The 19610-nt window shown below is 42.8% G+C and overlaps 3 protein-coding genes across 5 annotated transcripts in view; 2 read left to right on the plus strand and 1 right to left on the minus strand.

Moving 5' to 3' along the window:
• The window catches only part of LOC144696907 (uncharacterized), a 75509-nt gene that overhangs the window by 22858 nt on the left and 33041 nt on the right, over positions 1–19610 (plus strand). The gene's annotated exons all lie outside the window — the stretch shown is intronic.
• Positions 3723–19610, plus strand: part of LOC144697452 (uncharacterized) — a 35958-nt gene continuing 20070 nt past the window's right edge. The window contains 1 exon segment of the mRNA XM_078569428.1: positions 3723–4671. Within this exon segment, the coding sequence (XP_078425554.1) occupies positions 3943–4671 (729 nt within the window). The 5' untranslated portion in view covers positions 3723–3942.
• LOC144697235 (uncharacterized) lies at positions 13191–16004 on the minus strand. Of its 3 annotated transcripts, XM_078569153.1 has the most exons (3): positions 15924–15981; positions 15039–15178; positions 13191–14637 (listed from the first exon to the last, which is right to left on the minus strand). In XM_078569153.1, the coding sequence occupies exon 3, from the start codon at positions 14269–14271 to the stop codon at positions 13681–13683; it is 591 nt and encodes a 196-aa protein (XP_078425279.1). In that variant the 5' UTR covers positions 14272–14637; positions 15039–15178; positions 15924–15981; the 3' UTR covers positions 13191–13680. The 3 variants fall into 3 exon arrangements, with proteins under 3 accessions (XP_078425279.1, XP_078425278.1, XP_078425280.1); XM_078569152.1 differs by lacking the exon at positions 15039–15178 and having other exon boundaries at positions 15924–16004; XM_078569154.1 differs by lacking the exon at positions 15039–15178 and having other exon boundaries at positions 15878–15969.

Genomic DNA, 19610 nt, shown 5'->3' on the forward strand with positions numbered 1-19610 from the left:
AAGTATTAGTTGTAGATTTAAAAATAATGGAAATAGGTGGGAAAAGAAGAATCTATATAAATTATTGAAAAAAAGGGAGGGGGAAGAAACGGGGTGGGGATGGCATTCTGTCTTCCCCTGAAATCTTACACCCCCTTGTTAGTCAAGAGTCTATATAACTTTTGCCTTAGAAGTATTGATAGACCCAGTCTCCACCGCTCTCTGGGGAAACAAATTCCAAAGATTCACGACCCTTTGAGAGAAAAAAAATTCTCATCTCTGCCTTAAATAGGAGGCCTCTTAGTTTTAAGCTGTGTCCTCTATTTCTAGTCTCCCCCACAAGGGGAAACATCATTTCAGCATCCATCCTGTAAAGGGCTTTCAGGACCTGAGATGTTTCAATAAGATCACCTCTCATTCTTCTGAACTCCAATGTATACTGGACCAGCCTGTTCAACTTTTCCTCATAAAATAACCCCAATCCCAATTATCAGCTGAGTGAACCTTCTCTGAACTGCTTCTAACGCATTTATGCCCCTTTCTTGAAAATGGATACCAAAACTGTACACAGTGCTCTAGATGTGGTCTTACTAACAACCTGTCCAACTGTAGCAAAACATCCCAACTTTTATATTCCATTTCCCTTGCAAGAAGCCAAAACGTTCAATTTGCCTTCCTAATCACTTGCTGTGCCTACACAACAACATTTTGTTATTCAGATACAGGACACCCAGATCCCTCTGTATCTCAGAGTTCTACAGTCTCTCTCCATTTAAATAATATGCTGCTCTTCTATTCTTCCTGCCAAAGTGCACAGGTCCACATTTTACTCCATCTGCCAAATTTTTGCCCACTCACTTAACCTGTCTATATTACTTGACAGACTCCTTATGATTTTTTGGCAAATTGCACCCCTACCTATCTTTGTGTCATCAGCAGATTTAGCAACCATACATTCAGCCCCGTCATCCAAGCCATTAATATAGGTTGTAGATAGTTGAAGCCCAGTCCTCATCCCTGTGGCACTTCACTTGTTACATTTTGCTAACCCAAAAATGATCCATTTATGCCAACTCTCTGTTTCCTGTTAGCTAATCGATCCTCTAGCCATGCTAATATGTTATCCCGAACACCATGAGCTTATTTTGTATAGTAACCTTTGATGTGGCACCTTGTCAATCCTGGAAATCTAGTACATCACATCCACAGATTCTCCTTTATCCACAATGCTTGTTACTTCCTCAAGCCAATTTCCCTTTCACAAAACCCTGTTGACTCTGCCTGATTGCATTGAGATTTTCCAATTGCTCCACTATAACCTTCTTAATGATAGATTCCAGCATTTCCCCAGTGACACATGTTAAGCTTGTTGGGCTGTAATTTCCTGCTTTCTGTCCCCCTGTGTTGAATGAAGGTGTTACCTTAGGAATTTTCCAATCTGTTGGGATCATTCCAGAATCCAGGGAATTTTGGAAAATTAAAACAAATGCATCTACTGTCTGAGCAACTACTTCGTTTAAGACCCGAAGGTGAAGACCATCAGGACCCAGGGATTTTTCAACTTTTAGTTCTAATAATTTTCTCAGTGCTCTTTCCCTGGTGATTGTAATTGTTTTAAGTCCCTCCCTTCCTTTCACCTCTACAGTGAAGATGCAAAATATGTGTTCACTTCATCTTCCATTTCCTTATTTTCCATTATTAATTCCCAGACTCGTCCTGTAGAGGACCAATGTTCACTTTACCTCTTTTCCTTTTTGAATACCCATAGAAGCTCTTACAATCTGCTTTCACATTTCCAGCCAGCTTTCTCTTGTACTCTAAATTCTTCCTCATTTTTTAGCCATTCTTTGCTTTTTCTATATTCTGTCCAATCTTCTAACCTGCCACTAATCTTCACATAATTGTATGCTTTTTCTTTCAATTTGGTACTATCTTAAACTGCCTTAGTTAGCCACGTATTGTAAGTCTTTCCCCTAGAGTCTTTTTTCTCAATGGAATGTATCTTTCTGAGTATTATGAAACATCTCCTTAAATATCTGCCATTTCATCTCTAGTGACTTAACACTTAGTCTAATTTCCCAGTTCGCTTTAGCCAGCTCTATCTTCATACCCTCATAATTGTCCTTATTTAAGTTCAAAACACTAGTCTTAGACCCATTCTTCTCTCCCTCGAACTGAATACAAAATTCAATCATATTATGATCACTGCTACCTTGGGGCACCTTTACTATGAGGCCATTAATTAATCCCTTCCCATTACACATTACCAGATCCAGAATAGCCTGCTTTCTGATTGTGTGCAGCACATGCTGCTCTAAGAAATTGTTCCGAAAACACCCGATGAACTCATCTTCCAGGTTAACTTTGCCATTCGGATTCATCCAATCTATATGTAGGTTAAAATCACCCATGATTGTTGCTGTATTTTTGTCACCATTATTTCTTAAAAGCAAAAAACTGCGGATGCTGGAAATCCAAAACAAAAATAAATATAAAAATACCTGGATTATACCTTGATTAATACCTACCATTATTTCTTCCTGGATACCCCGTCCTACAGTGTGTTTACTGTTAGGGGGCCTATAAACTACTCCCACAAGTGACTTCCTACCTTTACTATTTCTTATCACTACCCAATCTGATTCTACATCTTGATCTCCAGAACTAAGGTCGTCTGTCTCTGTTGTACTAATGTCATCCTTAACTGACAGATCTACCCATCCACCTTTTCCTAATTTCCTGTCCTTCTGAAACATCATGAGCCCTTGAATATTCAGGTCCCAGCCTTTGCCACCTTGAAGCTATGTCTCTGTAATAGCTTTCAGATCACAATACCTCTTCCCAGTATGTACAGTTTTGTATTGTGTACAGTTTTGGTGTCCTTGGAGCTATTCCCAAGAGTAACTTGGGAGCAGTTCAGAGAAGGATCACCAGGCTGATTCCTGGGATGAAGATGTTGTCTTATGAGGAAATGTTGGGCCTGTACTCATAGGAGTTTAGAAGAATGAGAGGTGATCTTACTGAAACCTATAAGATTCTGAGGGGGGTTGACAGGGTAGATAAAGAGAGGCTGTTTCCCCTCGTGGGGGATTCTAAAACTAGGGGAGCAGAGCCTCAAAATAAGGGGTCTCTCATTTAACATGGAATTGAGGAGAAATTTCTTCTATCAGAGGGCCATTATTCTGTGGAATTCTCTTCCCCAGAGAGTAATGGAGGCCAAGTCATTGAATATATTCAAGGCTGAGTTATACAGACTTTTGATTGACAAGAGAGTCAAGGGTCATGGGTGACAGGCAGGAAATTGGAGTTAAGGTCACAATCAGATCAACCATGATCCTATTGAATGGAAGAGCAGGCTCGATGGGCCAAATGGCCTACTCTTGCTCGTATTTCTTATGATGTTATGATCTTTGTGCTGAGGACAGAAAGCAGTGTGTATTGATCCGTCAATCAGCTTGAAGCAGCATTTTCAGGTGAATGGGGAGGGTGTATATTAGGTACAGCAGAGTGAGAATGGAGGGAGAGGGTGTGGGGCAGAGATTTAAAGCTTTTGGGGAATGAGAGAGGAAAGAATGATCCATAGAAACTGGAATTGTCTGTTCTGAATTTCCATCCTGTATTGACGGTGTTGACTTTCTGTAAATTCGTTTTACAGGATATTAGAAGGGGAGATTTGGAGACAGAAATCACAAAACAAATGTCATATCGCGATCTGACATCACTTGATTCGTTGAGATGTGAATACCATTGGCCATTTTAACATCAGTTTGACTGGAACAGCACCAAGTCTCACACCCAAGTAAGAGTGTTCTAGTGCACTGACTGTGGAAAGAGCTCTAACCAGTTACACTGCCTGAAAAACATCACACCATTCACAGTAGGGAGACCCTGTACATGTGTTCTGTGTGTGGACGAGGCTTCAACTGATTATCCAACCGGGAGAGACAAAAAGACACCAGCACCATGGAGAAACCATGGAAATGTGGGGACTGTGGGAAGGGATTCAGATCCCCGTCTGAGCTGGAAACTCATCGACGCAGTCACACCGGGGAGAGACCATTCATCTGCTCCAAGTGTGGGAAGGGATTTGCTCAGTCATCCACACTGCTGACACACCAGCGAGTTCACAGCAGAGAGAGGCCATTCATCTGTTCTCAATGTGGGAAAGGATTCACTAATTCATCCCTTCTCCTGAGACACCAGCGAGTTCACACTGGGGAGAGGCCGTTCACTTGCTCTGACTGTGGGAAAGGATTTAAAGATTCATCCACACTGCGGACACACCAGCGAGTTCACAGCGGAGAGAAACCATTCATCTGCTGTGTGTGTGGGAAGGGATTCACTCAGTCTTCAAATCTGCTGAAGCACCGGCAAGTTCACTCCGGGCAGAAGCCGTTCACCTGCTCTGAGTGTGGGAAGGGATTCAGTGATTCTTTTCACCTGCTGAGACACCAGAGAGTTCACACTGGGGAGAGGCAGTTCACCTGTTCTGTGTGTGGGAAGGGATTAACTCATTCATCCACGCTGCTGGCACACCAGCGAGTTCACACAGGGGAAAGGTCGTTCACCTGCTCTGTGTGTGGGAAGGGATTCACTCAGTCTTCCAATCTGCTGAAACACTGGAGAGTTCACTCCGGGCAGAAACCATTCGCCTGCTCTGAGTGTGGGAAGGGATTCAGTGATTCTGCTGTTATTGCTGCTGCTAATCACATCCAGGACTGAACCACGTTCCTTCTGACAGTTGGTGAAGTGGGAGGGTCAGTGCTGGACTGGCCGGTTTCATGACTTTCCTTCCAGTGGACTGATGCTCTTTGAGCCTGGGAGTGCACATTTCCAGTGAAATGATCAACGAAGGAAGATGAAGTACATTTATTTTATCCTGGATAGTAAATAGTGTTTTTCCTATACTACAGGTGTCTTATCTTGTTTTTCACCTGTCTTTGTTTCGAGGGTTGCCACACCATGAATAATCTTTCTCCACTGATTTCTATTCTCTGCTGCCCTCACTGCCTGTCCCATTGAGAGGTCAGTCCACCTTCTGATATTATCCAACTATTCCATCTTGGGTCTTCCTTGTGCACATTTTCCAGGTGTATGTTCTTGCATTACCTCTTTTTGCAAACACTCGCCTCCTGTTCACATCACGAGTCCAAACTCTGTGAGCTTCCCTGATATTACTGCCTCAAACAAGTTCCTCTTAACACCAGCTTTAACGAGCACCCACTTGTCTGTCCTCCTCGCCGTCCATGACACACGGAATATCCGTCTGAGGCCTTTCATTTCAAAAGCTCTCATTCGAGCCTCATTCTTCTTGATGGCCCAGCTTTCACACTCGTACATTGTCACCGGCCACACAAGGGCTTTCACAAGACACATGTTTGTTGTAATCGAGATGCTGTGGCTGCTCCATACTCTGTTAAGTGAGCTCATAATGCCAGGACCCTTGCTAAGTCTGGCCCAAATTTCTTTGGTGACTCTGTACCTACCACTACAGGGAGATATAAAATAAATATGTTTGTCCCTGTTCCATTGACTCTACAGCACAGGGCCAGGCCAGTCACCTCAGCTGACTGTGTGTCAGTATTTATGCTCCACATGATACTCCTCTCACCCCTCTTCACTTCCCCCATCAGCATATCCTTTTATTCCTTTCTCCCTCATTTATGTATCTAGCTTCTCCTTAAATGTATTCACCTCAACCATTCGCTCTGGTAGCGAATTCCACATTCTCACCACTCGCTGGGTAAAGAAGTTTTTCATGAAATCCCTATTTGGATTATTGAACCCCTTCATAATCTTAAACTCTTTAGTCAGGTCACAGTGCCAATGATTATGTTTTGGGTGGATCCCATGGAATCCCCTCTGGAGCAGCTTCCCTGGTGAGTCAGTCTGCCTGGTTATTACCATCAACCTCTTCACTAACTCTGCTGCTGATGTACCTTCACCTTGCAAATAGTAATTTGTCCTGGACACATACTAGCATGTCCCAGTTCTCCACCCTGGGATTCCTTGTATGAACAGGGTGGGATGTGTTTTCAGACAGGATGTCCCAGTTCTCCACCCTGGGATTCTGAGTATGAACAGGGAGAATACCTTCGGTCTGTCCGCAAGCATGACCCAGACCTCCCTGTCGCTTGCCATTTCAACACTCCACCCTGCTCTCATGCCCTCATATCCGTCCTTGGCCTGCTGCAATGTTCCAGTGAAGCTCAACGCAAACTGGAGGAACATCACCTCATCTTCCGGACTGAATATTAAGTTCAACAATTTTAGATCAAGAATTCTCTCCTCCATCCCCACCCCCTTTCTGATCCCCCTTTTTTCCCCAATAATTGATATAGATTTTTATTTTCCCACCTATTTCCGTTATTTTTAAATGTATTGCCATCCATTGTTTTATCTCTACCTTTTAGCCTATTTCGATCCCTTCCCTTCATCCCACCCCACCCCCACTAGGGCTATCTGTACCTTGCTTGTCCTGCTTTATACCAATTAGCACATTCCTTAGATAATATCACCACCTTCAACACCTCTTTGTTCTTTTGTCTTTGACATCTTTTGGCTATCTCCACCTATCACTGGCCCTCTATCCAGCTCTACCTGTCCCACCCCCCTTAAACCAGCTTATATTTCACCTCTTCTATTTTTACTTAGTTCTGTTGAAGGATCATATGGACTCGAAACGTTAACTGTGTTCCTCTTCGCAGATGCTGCCAGACCTGCTGAGTTCTTCCAGGTATTTTTATTTTTGTTTTGGATTTCCAGCATCTGCAGTTTTTTGCTTTTACATTATAGGAACAGGGTGGGATGTGTTTGGAGACAGGATGTCCCAGTTCTCCACACTGGGATTCTCAGTATGAACAGGGTGCGATGTGTTTTGAGACAGGATGTCCCAGTTCTCCACACTGGGATTCTCAGTATGAACAGTGTAGGATGTGTTTGGAGACAGGATGTCCCAGTTCTCCACACTGGGATTCTCAGTATGAACAGGGTGGGATGTGTTTGGAGACAGGATGTCCCAGTTCTCCACCTTTAAAGGGACAAGGAGAGGACCAGATGGATAGAATGGTGATGCTTTATGACATCAGTGCAGTGCCTGGGATCTCACCTCCCTGAACCCTGCTCGATATTGGCTGGGAGGGTTTGATGGGACAGTGCAGAAAGAGTTTTACTCTCTTATTAAAACCGTGCTGTACCTGCTCTGTGGCACTGTTTGATGTGGCACATTGTGGGAGTTTTTATCTGGAGCTAGCCTGGGCTGTACTTGCCCTGGGTGTGTTTGATGGGATGATTTAGAGGGAGCTTTGCTCACTATCTAATTCCAACACTTGTACCTACCTTGGGAATATTTGATGGGAAAGTGTAAAGGGACCTTTACTCTGTTTTTAACACGTGTTGTACCTGCCCTGAGTGAATTCCACATTGGAACAGGCATATTAAATTCTCTCACCTTGAGAAATGCTTTAAAAGATTAAAGTAGTTAATTCACAATACATTCCTAATAGAGAGAGGCTGTTTAAATATCCTATGTACGGAAAGAAATGAGACACCAGTTCATCTATGACTGCAGGTGTTGGTTTCTGCTGTGATTCATCTCATTCAGGCCTGTACCATGTCAGAGTTCCAGTGAACTTGAATATCTGTGAGACTTTTAAAATTAATTTTATTGATTTAATTAATTCGTGCATCTCAATGGCATCACAGAGATCAACCATTATTTACTATTTGGGATTTTCAATGTCAGGGTTTTTGCCCAACAATCACCGCAGAAGGAAATGTGCCCTGTTCACTCCACACAAGCTCAGTGTACAGGTGCAGTGCTGGACAGTATCTGAAGCATGCCCAGTGTTGCTTTGACCAGAACCATGCAAGTGCTGGATGCGCTCTTCAGGCAAGTGAGCTGGTGGCATGCAGGGGATCAAGGCTTTAGAAAAACCTGGTGAAGGCCACAAGACCTGAATAAGAACCTGCAGGGCCCACATTTGCCACTCTGGGGTTTTTTCCCGGGAACAGGCCCAGGTTGATAGCTGCCATCTTGCTTCAGGAAGTAGCCCAGCAAATGCGTGGCCATCTTGGTGAGGGAACAGGGAGTGGGTGGGGCTTCAGGGTCCCAGTGACCAGGAGAGAAAATTATTAAGTCATTGATTTCATTACCAGTCTGCACACAAGTGAGAACTGAACCCAGCCAGAGTAGAAGGAGGGAGAAAACTGGGGAGTGGAGGAAAGGAGTGGTGCAATGAGTTTGGTTCTCATCACAAGGAGTAAAGCAGCAAGACGCACAGCCAAGTGAGAGTGTTCCAGTGCACTGGCTGTGGAAAGAGCTTTAACCAGTTCCACAGCCTGAACAACATCACACCATTCACAGCAGAGAGAAACCATACACGTGTTTTGTGTGTGTGGACCAGGTTTCAACTGGTTATCCAACTTAGAGAGACACAAGGACACTGACAACATGGAGAATCTGTGAAAATGTGAGGACTGTGGGAAGGAATTCAATTATCCAAGCTGGAAAGTAATTGGCGAACTCTCACAGGGGAGAGGCCATTCACTTAACCTGTCTGCTGGAAAGGATTCACTTAGTCATCTCGCCTGCTGTTACACCAGCAAGTTCACACAGGGGAGAGGCTAGTCACCTGCTGTTTGCATGGGAAAAGAATCAGTCAGTCATTTACCAGCTTCCTATGTTGAAATAAATTTGATAATGGATCCACTGCTTTTCAGAGATCTCTGGATTAATTTCAAATTGTAACAGGATGTTGGCCTCTAAAAGGCTAATTATACATTGTGTTCTTACACAATTATCTGTACCCAGACCCCTTCAAACAAGCTCAGAAAGTAGGAAACAATGGGTTGCTGTTTAATGTTTATTTCTATTACACAAGTGACTACATACTGAGACTATGAGATTACTGGATACTCACGGGAGGAATCATCAGAAAGAGTTGTGAGTGCGATCAGCACATCGTTCTAAACTGGTTACCCTGGTCAAAGTTAGATCAGGTCAAGAGCCCCAAGCTTTTGTGTATTGAACCATTTTTGTTTTAGTAAGGTCTTGCTAACTTGACAACAAATATCAACATCTTCTGTTTTTGTAAATTAAAATGGAAAAAGATCAATCTAATAAACTCATCTTGTAAATGATTTAATCCTCTTTAAGTGAGTCTGAGAGATAATGTAATTTCTTTTGTCACAGTTTGTGCCTGAAAATCTCATATCTTTCTGAGAGACTTAATAATGTCTTTGTATTGAGTTCATCCCCTGACCCTCTGGCTCAGTGTCGAGAACATACATTATCTGTCCTTTCAGATCATTGATCTATTCCTGTCTAATCTTATCCTCAATAGGATCTTCTGCTTCTATTACAAATTCATACCTTTGAGAAATGTTTAATAAAGCTATCAGATCTTCCTCACCTGGCCTCCCTCTGTCTACATTCCCCACCTTGAGGTTCAAGAATGTTATTCCTTTTGTAGCTTCAAAGCTTCACATTTGGTCAGTGCAAGCATTTCCAGTATATTCTTTCCCCTTGTAATCTGTCTTTGAATCCTCTTCATCAACCAGGCCATGAACATTAGGGGAATTAGCATAATCATAGTAATACCAAGAGGAAATTAGGGGCAGTGATTATCCAGGGATGTTGTCCTGTATTTCACATTATCTGCCAGTGGAGCTGATCACCCCGTGTAACAATGAACCACTCAATGTTAACAGTAGGAGGGTGAATTTAACGTGGTTAATTCTATCCTGATTGTTTTAAAGTCTGTTTCTTGATGGAGTATGTGTCAATGCACTGATAATATAAAAAGTCTCATTCTACTAACCACATTAATCAGTTTATGTTGTTGTGTTGTTGAGTTCCTGAGCATGTCTGGGACTCATTCCTCAGAGCAGGTTCACCATGCATTTCCACATGTTAATTACATCACATGTAACAAATCACATTTGCACACACACACCAGTATCCCAACATCATGCTACACATGCCGTCTCATACAAGCCACTCTTGCCTTTTAGGTAAACTTACCAAAAAGGAGGGTGTCTGACGATCTTGGTTTTTCTCCCCACTGCATGGTGCAATGCCTCAGGTACTGACCAGACTATTAAATGCAGTTACCTTGAAAAGTTCAGAGGCAAGGATACAAACATCTTCAACAAAAGGCTATCAATATACTAGTCTCATCTACACTTTCCATTCTTCCACTTAAATGTACACAGATACCAGCTTGATCTATTATCTTGAACTATGCCCAGGATGAGTTACAACGTTCATTTGTTGGTATGATTGTCTCTCTATTTTATTCTAAGTAGGCCATCCCATTAATCACCATTCTATCTCACTCATGAGCCCTGGGGGAACTTTACTGTCCAACTCAATAGTCACATAATATGGTGTTTTTACATCAGAGATAGAAGTACTTGCAATCAGTTTAGACCTAACTCCCATACCTCCTGTTATCAAACATTTTGTCTTGAAAGATAACAAGTGGGATAAATCCAAACCTTTAAAAGGCAGTCTTTAGTTCAAATCACCACAGTGAACAGGAGTTAACAACTTCTCTTGTTTGCAGAAAGGTTGGAGCAAATGTTCTCAAATGTGTACAATTGTATCAACTTTACATAATTTTTCAGATCAAAGATGAACCAAACGCCATTTTTGTTTCTCCAATTCTTTTGGTATTTCTCACAGCTCTTTTGTTCTCTCTTCAGATTACTGTTACAATCCCAGCTGATGTTAATACTGGACAATACGATCCCAGAGTGAATCCTGGTTTGACAGATCCTACATTTTTTTGAAGAAACTGTGAAGGAAAGTTCGTCAACAGGAGTCTGTTGATGAACTTCTAATGCAAGGAATAAACTATTTATTAAACAAGAAAAAATGAACTATATTACACGAGACAGAAAGATTGGAAAGATTTCAATACCAACAAAAAAAGACACTTCAGATTTATGCTATTCCTTTACCACAAAAATATCTTTACAGACACATAAACCACTGAAGAGTTACCACTAGCTTGACACAAAAGCCTCTTGCTTGGGGCTGGCACAGTTGCAAACAGTTTTCTTCTGGTGAATTCCTGAGCATTCACTCGATGCTTATCACCCAACTTGTATCTCTCCCCGAGACACCCAAAAAACACACTCTAAACTCATTGCTTCTTCAACTGCAAAGTGAACAAATGAGTTCCCTAAACTCCATCTTCCAGTAGCACCTCTGCTAAACTGATTACTTTACTGAGTTCTATAACTGATAATTCAGTTAACTGCTGTTCCCAATAGTCTTACAATTTTTCTTTTCAGAGAGCTTAAAATTCCTGTGTTCTCTCTTTGACGCACTCTGAATTCTCGATGACAGATGCAACCAAAGCAGATTCCTTGGATTTCTCAGCAACCCACCCAGACACTTGTCACACTGTGATCCAACTGATCTCACTGAAACTGTCTTTCTCATGAGGGTTTCCAATCTCCACATCTGAAGATCTCACCTTGGAATTCATTCCAAAAGTCACTCCCACTCGGGGCAGTTTCAACAATGTCCCACCTCACAGGTTTTCAATCTCTCCTTTGAAGATTCCTTTCCCCTGGATTCTCGAGTACACTCAAGCATCACATTCGAAGCACAATTTCAGATCTTTGGCTGTACCAAGCAGAAAACCACTGCTTCAAAGAGGTATCCAACAGCCCACAACATGGAGTCACTGACCTTCGGCAACCTCCTCGGATCTTCAGGGCTTCTCTCAAGTCCACTTCACTACAAGTCTGCTCACTGCAGCTTCTTATTTAACTCTGAGCCTATTTATATGCTCCTTTCCTTTACCTTATTTAAGGGGACCTATTCCTGTCCCCTATCTTCATCCCTTACCTGGAACTACCTTTTGGGACCTCTCCCTGATTTGGGAACTTCTCCCTCTCCCATGTCCTGCTCCCTGGGACATCTACAAGATAATGGCGCTCCATCTCAGGTCATCTGACATGCATTTCCAAACTGGAGTTCCTGGCCTCTGAACCAAAGAAGGTGAGTTGAGCTTTCATCACACGCCTTTGCAAATGACTGTAATATAACTGAAGAAAATTAAAAATAAATAAGTTAGCATTGAAGCTTCAACCTTCTTAGACCAAAAGAGTCAAAGAGGGTGGAGCTCCCTACAGCTTGTAAGTTCCGGATCATAACTTCAAGGCTGCAGCTTATCTTTAGGGAATCCAACTTTTCGGTGCCTTTTGCAGTTCTACAAGTAAATTGTAATTCATGCTAAAAGGTTTACTTTCACTCAGTAATTATAATGTTTCACTTTTCTCAGCACATAAGCTGGCAGCATTTTAAATCCCAATTGTACGCTTCTCTTGTAGCTGGTGCATGGAGAAGGAAATTTCCACTGTAGATCTGCCAGCACAGAAACTGCACTGTTTTCCTGGATACACTCGGTCTGCAAAAAGATAAAGTGTTTAAGCATGACCATAGTGTAGGTCTTCTCCGTGACGCTAAGGAGTGAGATGCCTCGCTAATTGTTGCAATCTCCTCTTTCACCTTTGTTTTTGTATATTGTGATGACTTCTGCATCATGCATGTCCTGTGGAACAGATGCTACCTTCCAGAGAAGGAGGTGCTCACAATATCTGGAACTTCCTGTACCTGAGCAGTTTGGTTGGAATTCCATCCTTGCCGGGTGCTTTTCTGCTTGCTAAGAATAATTGGGCCTGGTCAAGCTCAAATGATGTGGGGTCTTTATCCAACTCAACTATGATGGGAAGTTGCAGGAGAGAGTCAAACAGACTGGGAGATGTCTGTCTCACGGGGGTACAGCTCACAATTGTGTTCAGCCCAGTGGGACATCTGTTTACTTCTGTCAGTGAGTATGTCACCATCCGTGATTTCAGGGGTCAACTTTGGTGATGGTCGGACCAAGTGCCCTTTTGATCCCATCATACATTGCACATGTATTTCCATTGTCACAGGCAATTTGGATTTCTTGACATAGGCTGATCCAGTATTTATTTATACCGTATCTCCCTGTCTTTTGCATAATCATCTTGGCTACTTTCAATTCATGCCGTGTTCTAGCTATTGGTTTATGTTGTGCATCAGGTGGGCTTTGCTTTTTGCTTCAATGATAGATGCCATCTCTGCTGAGTCGGTCGCAAACCAGTCTTTGTTGTGGGTTCCACCTTTACCAAATGTTGCTGCTGCTGTGTCAGAAATGATTGAACTCAGCGACTTCCAAGCTTCATCAATATCAATGTTGATTGATGAAGCTTTTATTGATGTGCCTGTAAAATATTTCACTATTTTGTTTAACATTCCTTCTTAATTTGATTTCATGATCAAGATATCGTTGAAGAATGTGCAAGTCAGTAAGAATTGTCAGCAAGGATTAATCAACACTTTATAACTGGAAATGTTAATCACTGGAACCTTTCTGACACTGAATTGTAGATTTTGCATCAAATATCAATTTAGGATTGAAGTAAAATCCAAAATTTTATTGTAAACTAGTTCCCGGGGAGAGTTCTTGTATTCAGGGGAAAGACCACAAATGGTGCTTTTAAAAAAGGACATTGCAGCCCTGAAATTCAGTGACATCTCCAGAATATTAAACTCCAGCCACGGTTGTTAACATCAGCAGAAACTAACCTAATATTGTCAGGCTATCAGTCCTGGGTGTGATTAACAGCAGCAATAACAGCAGTGTCCAACCGCTGTAATCACTTGTGAATGCACTCGTGTCTCAGTAGGTGTTGTGACTGAGTGAATCCCGACCCACACAAGGAGCAGGTGAACGGTCTGTCCCTGGTGTGAACTCGCTGATGTGTCAGCAGTTGAGATGACCAATGGAATCCCTTCCCACACACGGAGCAGGTGAATGGCTTCTCCCTAGTGTGAGTACGTTGGTGATCATTGAGGTCAGTTGACTGCCTGAAACTCTTTCCACAGGAAGTACAGCTGAATGGATTCTCCTTCGTGTGCTTTTGGTGGTGTGACTGGAGGGCAAATACCTGAGTGAATCCCTTCCCACACACGAAGCAAGTGAATGGTCTCCCACCCGTGTGAATTCGCTGGTGTTCAGTGAGGATGGATGAAGACTTGAACCTCTCTCCACAGGTTGTGCAGCTGAATGGCTTTTTCTCAGTGTGAACTCGCTGGTGTGACCGAAGGCCGGATGACCGAGTGAATCCCTTCCCACACACTGAACAGCTGAATGGCTTCTCCCCAGTGTGAATGCGTTGATGGATTTCCAGCCGGGATGAATAGGTGAATCCTTTACCACAGTCCTTACATTTCCATGGTTTCTCCATGGTGCCGGTATTTTTTCTCTCTCTCCAGGCTGGACAATCAGTTGAACCTTTACCACATCACAACATGTGCACAGTTTCTCCCCACTGTGAATGATCTGATGTTTTTTCAGGCTGTGTAACTGGTTAAAGCTCTTTCCACAGTCAATTCACTGGAACACTCTCACTCGGGTGTATGTGTCTTGGTGATTTTCCAGTCATAATGTTTGAAACATTTCCCCACATACAGAACAGATAAACATTTCTCCTTCCACATTGAAAGCCTGATGATATTCAGGTCCTGATGAATCGAGTGACTCTGTCAGACCATGCTGTGATGTTAGATTGATTTACAGGCTTCCAGTCTGTAAATCCACCCATTCTAATACCCTGGAAAAGGAATTTACAAAACTCATCACTGTGAATACAGGATAGAAATTCTGAACAGACAAATCTAGTTTCTATGGAATATGCTATCCTTTCGTTCCTGCAAAGCAGTAAATCGTCATCCCTCACAGTCTCCCTCCTCCCCATGCTGGAATCCAAACCCCAGAGTGACCAACTGTACAGTATTTTACAGAATTGTCCCATATTTGAGAGTCAACTGTCCAGGTGCCGGAACACTGTTTGTCCCACAAATTGGACCTTTCTGGTCGCGCCCTATGCAGTACCCTGAGGCCTACTGCTTCTGTATTCAAACAGCTCCGGCAGCTAATTCCCCTCATTACCTCCACCCCCACCCCACCCCTCACCAACTCTGGCAGCACCCCACACAGCATCCCACCACCCACTTGTATGGACTCCCATGGCAGGCTGTCCCTCAATTTTCTCCATAAGAGTTGGTTATCCTGCCAAACCCATCACACCATTCCTTTCCTCACTCCCAGTTTTATCCCTCTCTGTACTCTGGCTGGGTTCCGTTCTCAAATACCTGTGTGGAAAGTGAGAATATCATCAATGAATCGATCATTTTCTCTCCTGGTCACTGGGACCCTGAAGCCCCGCCCACTCTCTGATGTTTCGCCAAGATGGCCGCACAGAAAGTTGAAAGTCCCAGAGCTGCAAACACGGGACCTGCAGGTTCTTGTTAGGGGTTTGGGGCCTCCAGCGAGTGTTTCTGAATCCTTCCCTCCCACAGATCAGATTCCTCATTGATTGGAGCCCAAAGTGTAACCTCTTATTTATTGTCCCCCCTCTCCCATCCTCTGATGTGAACCATCCTCCACTCGCTGACCCAGGATGGTGGCCGTTTACCTGGGCCTGTTCCCGGGAGGGAGAAGCCCCGCAGCTGCAAACCAGGAGCTGATAATTATTCATAACGGTTACTCCAGCTCACAATACCCGGGGAGTGATTGACGGGACGGACGGACCAATAGGAAGAGTAGATGGGGCTGGAGGACCGAACGAGAGAGCCTGGTCCTCCAACCAATCGGAGAGAATGAGGGGCGGGGTTGAGTCATTGTCTCCGCAGGCTCCCAGCTGCACATTGTCCCCGATAAAGGTAGCGGCCGTTAACCGGGGCCTGTGTCGGGGTAAAGCCCGAGCAGTTGTAGCCGGTTCAAATCATACACGAGCTTCGGATTCGGGACTTGCAGCCTAGACGAGGTGTTTATGAATCCTCCCAACCCACCCGCCGATTCCTTCCCTCCTTCATGACCCAGCCGGCGATAACTCACCGGCTGAGAATTTCGATACAACCATCTCAGTTCATCACCATCATCGGCAGTGCGCATGCTCTAGCTCACACTGCTCGGCTGATTGGCAGCAGCTCCGGACCAATAGGTAGAGGGGACGGGGCTGGAGGACTGCGTGCAATGGAGTGAGCGGCTGGTCCTCCGACCAATCGGAATGAATGAGGGTCGGGGCTGAGCCCGGATCTCCTTCATTGGCTGAGACTCTGCATCATTTTGGAAGCTGATTTGTCTCAAACTCCAGGAGAAAAGTGGACCTTTCTGTTTGTGGCTTGAAACAGATGAAACCCTGTGGGTGTGGAGCAAAAATTTCAACATTTGTTAGTGAACTGATGGGAACATGATGAAACATGCAGAACTAATTCAAGGGCTGACTTCAAGGAATAACTGGGCAAGCAGGGAATGTCACTATTAGAGCAAGGAGAATCCCTGTTTTCAATAAATGAACAGCAGAAGGGTTAGGACAGGTTAGGGAGAAGGTTCATACTGTTCATATATATACAGCAACAACTGGTATCGAAGACAATCTCTTGCAGTTTGTGTGCATGGGGTGTGGGTGCTCAATCAGGTTTAACGGGGTTAAATGATATATGTTTCCTTGACAAAAACAAAAATTGCTAGAAAAACTCAGCAGGCCTGACAGCATCTGTGGAGAGAAAGATAGAGTTAACGTTTCGAGTCCATGTGACTCTTCTTCAGAACTTGTTTCCTAAATTGGACAATCACATTAAAATGTTGAACTCAGATGGGAATATGTATTGGTGTGAGGTGGGAAGATCTGGTTCCACGTACTCCTTATGGCAAGCCTTAAAATCAAAGTGACAGTATTTCAGAACTGATTCCTGTGTTAGCAGCTATCCCCTTGCTAACTGTTGGTAAGACCAATGGAAGTCTTTAAAGTAAAGTGGAGACCATAGATGAGTTGGAGGATGATGTATACAAGGAATTTGTAAACTAACTGAGGATGATAGTGAGGGGAAAGGAAGGGATCTGGAAAGTAGCAGACAGTTTATGTTGTTCCAGGAGAAGTGGGGCCTGGTTGTGTAGATGTCAGGTTTTACACAGCACACGGTCAGCCTATAGCGTCACTCTGGATGAAGAATCTCTGAATGGTACCATTCAAATCATTCAGTGAGATTCTAGGAGAACTAACATTGTCTGCTCAGAGAGGGGAAGGTTTGTTTTACAGTTAATGAGAAACAGCACACACGCTCACAGACACCCACACACAGAAACCTGCACACAGGCACACATATACCCATAACACACAACCACACACTCAAACACAGAGACCCACATTCACACTCACACAGGCATAGATTATCCTCCAGTGATTCTGAGTGGTTTTGGCCATACAATTTCACGGTTTTCTCTGAAGCTTAAATCAATATTGAACAACATCTGGGACGCAGGAAACAACAAGCAATAACATTTGAGTGATCTATTGTCACCCTGGGTGATCATCCCTGGTTGGAGATAGGGTAAAATACAGAAGAACATCCCTGGATAATCACAGCATCTACTTTCCTCCTAGCATTACAGATGATGCTAATTCCTCTTCTATTGATGGTCTGCGGGATGGAAAGAATTCTAAGACAGGTTACAAGGAGAAAGAATATAATGGAAATGTTTGCACTGACCAGAGAAAAGCTTTGAAGCTACAAAAGGAAGAATCTTCTTGAGCCTCGAGGTGGGGAATGTAGACAGTGGGAGGCCAGGTGAGGAAGACTCGAATAATTCTAATAACTCTATTAAACATTTCTCATAGTACAGACACTTACACACATTAAACTAAGAATCTGCAATAGAAGTAGGCTCTAGGAGGTCATACTGAGGATAAGATTAGAGCCTGTGAACAGACACCAGTACATTAATGATCTGGAAGAACAGACAACATATGTTCTCGGCACCGAGCCAGAGGGTCAGGAGATGAACTGAATACAAAGACATTATTAAGTCTCTCAGAACGAGATCAGATGTTCAGGTAGAAACCATGAGAAGAGCAATGACGATATCGCACATATTCACTAACGAGGATTACATCATTTACGAGATGAAATGTTATGATATGGCAGGTGGTATTTGCCAGACTGACTAAATACACAAGGGAACCTTGGCCACACTAGCACAATGGTTTTGCAATTTGTATTTATTACCAGAAGATTTGTGCACTGATTCAGAAGTGATACGTCCACTGACAGCTTTAGAGATTTTGGAAATCAAATTAAAACATTTATTAACAAAAGAAAAGAGTAAATCACATACACAAGATTACAGTTACATGGATACTTCATATTATAACAATTTCCAAAGTTCCTAGTTAACCAGACTCCAGATTCCTAGTTAACCAGACACCCCCTTTAAGGCAACAGTCCAAAATAGATTTTAAATTTATTGTGACAATCCAGCAAGGTTACCCACTCAACAGTGGTGTTCCAAAGGCTTTTAACACAACTTTGGCTACAGGAACACTTTCTGCAAAGTGGCTAGAGGCTTTTCTCCAAGTTGGTTTTACACTTGTACCTTTCAGATATTACACGGCCACCCCACACACAGCCTTTCCTCCTTCTTTAAATATATTTCTTCCTCTTTAATCTCTAAACCCCATTGTTCCTTCATGTCTTTGGCATTTACTTTTTCCATAATATGAAAATCTTTTATGTTGTCAATATGGCCAACACTTCTGGGAAAACTCAACATAATAACCTGCCTTATTTATTTTGTTAGTTGTCAACATCTCATCATGTATTTTTGAAAACCAAACACCACTGCACATATCTTAAAATGCAAATTCCATCTGCCAAGGCTTTACCCTATTTCATTCATTAGCATTTCACATGCCCTTTTTATATGTGACTCCTTTGATAATTTGAACGTTGCAGTCTATCCATCTCTAATTTAATTAAATCAGCCACGCAGACAGAACCATCCACACATACAAACATAAGCCTACTTCACAATACCCCACAATAATATTATGAAAAATATGATAGTTTCGTGACATATTTAAAGGGTTACTGTATTCTGTTTGATAAACAAATAACCAGAATGTGTTGACAAGTTATCATCAAGTTAGCGAAACGTTACTAAAGTCAAAAAGGATCAATACACAAAAGCTTGGAGTTGTTGACAATGTCTACCTTCAATCAGACTGATCAGATTCGAATAATGTGCTCACAACTCTTTCTGATGAGTCCTCCAGTGAGTATCCAGTAATCTCATGGTCTCTGTGTGTAACGGGTTATGTACTAGAAAAAAATAACATTAAACCAATGTCTCAGTGTTCCCTAGTTTCCGAGCTTGTTTAAAGGGAGACAGATAATTCTGTAAAAACACAAAATGCATTTAGCTTTTAGGGAGCAACACTCTAACAATTTGAAATGAATTCCAGGATCTCTGTTAAGTACAATATCCATTATCAGGAAATGTGTTTCCAGACAGGAAGCAGGTGAATAGCCTCATTCCACTTTGTCATTGACATTTTTACAGTTTTCATGATGATCAAATCCCTTTACAAGGAGATATACACACACACACACACACAGAAACATCCACTATTCAGTGTGAACTCACTGATGAGTCAGAAGTTTAAACGACTGAGTGAATCCCTTCCCACACAAGGAGCAGGTGAACAGCCTCAGCCCAGTGTGAATTTGCTGCTCTGTCCAGAGA

The sequence above is a fragment of the Cetorhinus maximus genome, chromosome 23 (genome assembly GCF_964194155.1).
Source record: "Cetorhinus maximus chromosome 23, sCetMax3.hap1.1, whole genome shotgun sequence".
Classification (NCBI taxonomy): Eukaryota; Metazoa; Chordata; class Chondrichthyes; order Lamniformes; family Cetorhinidae; genus Cetorhinus; species Cetorhinus maximus.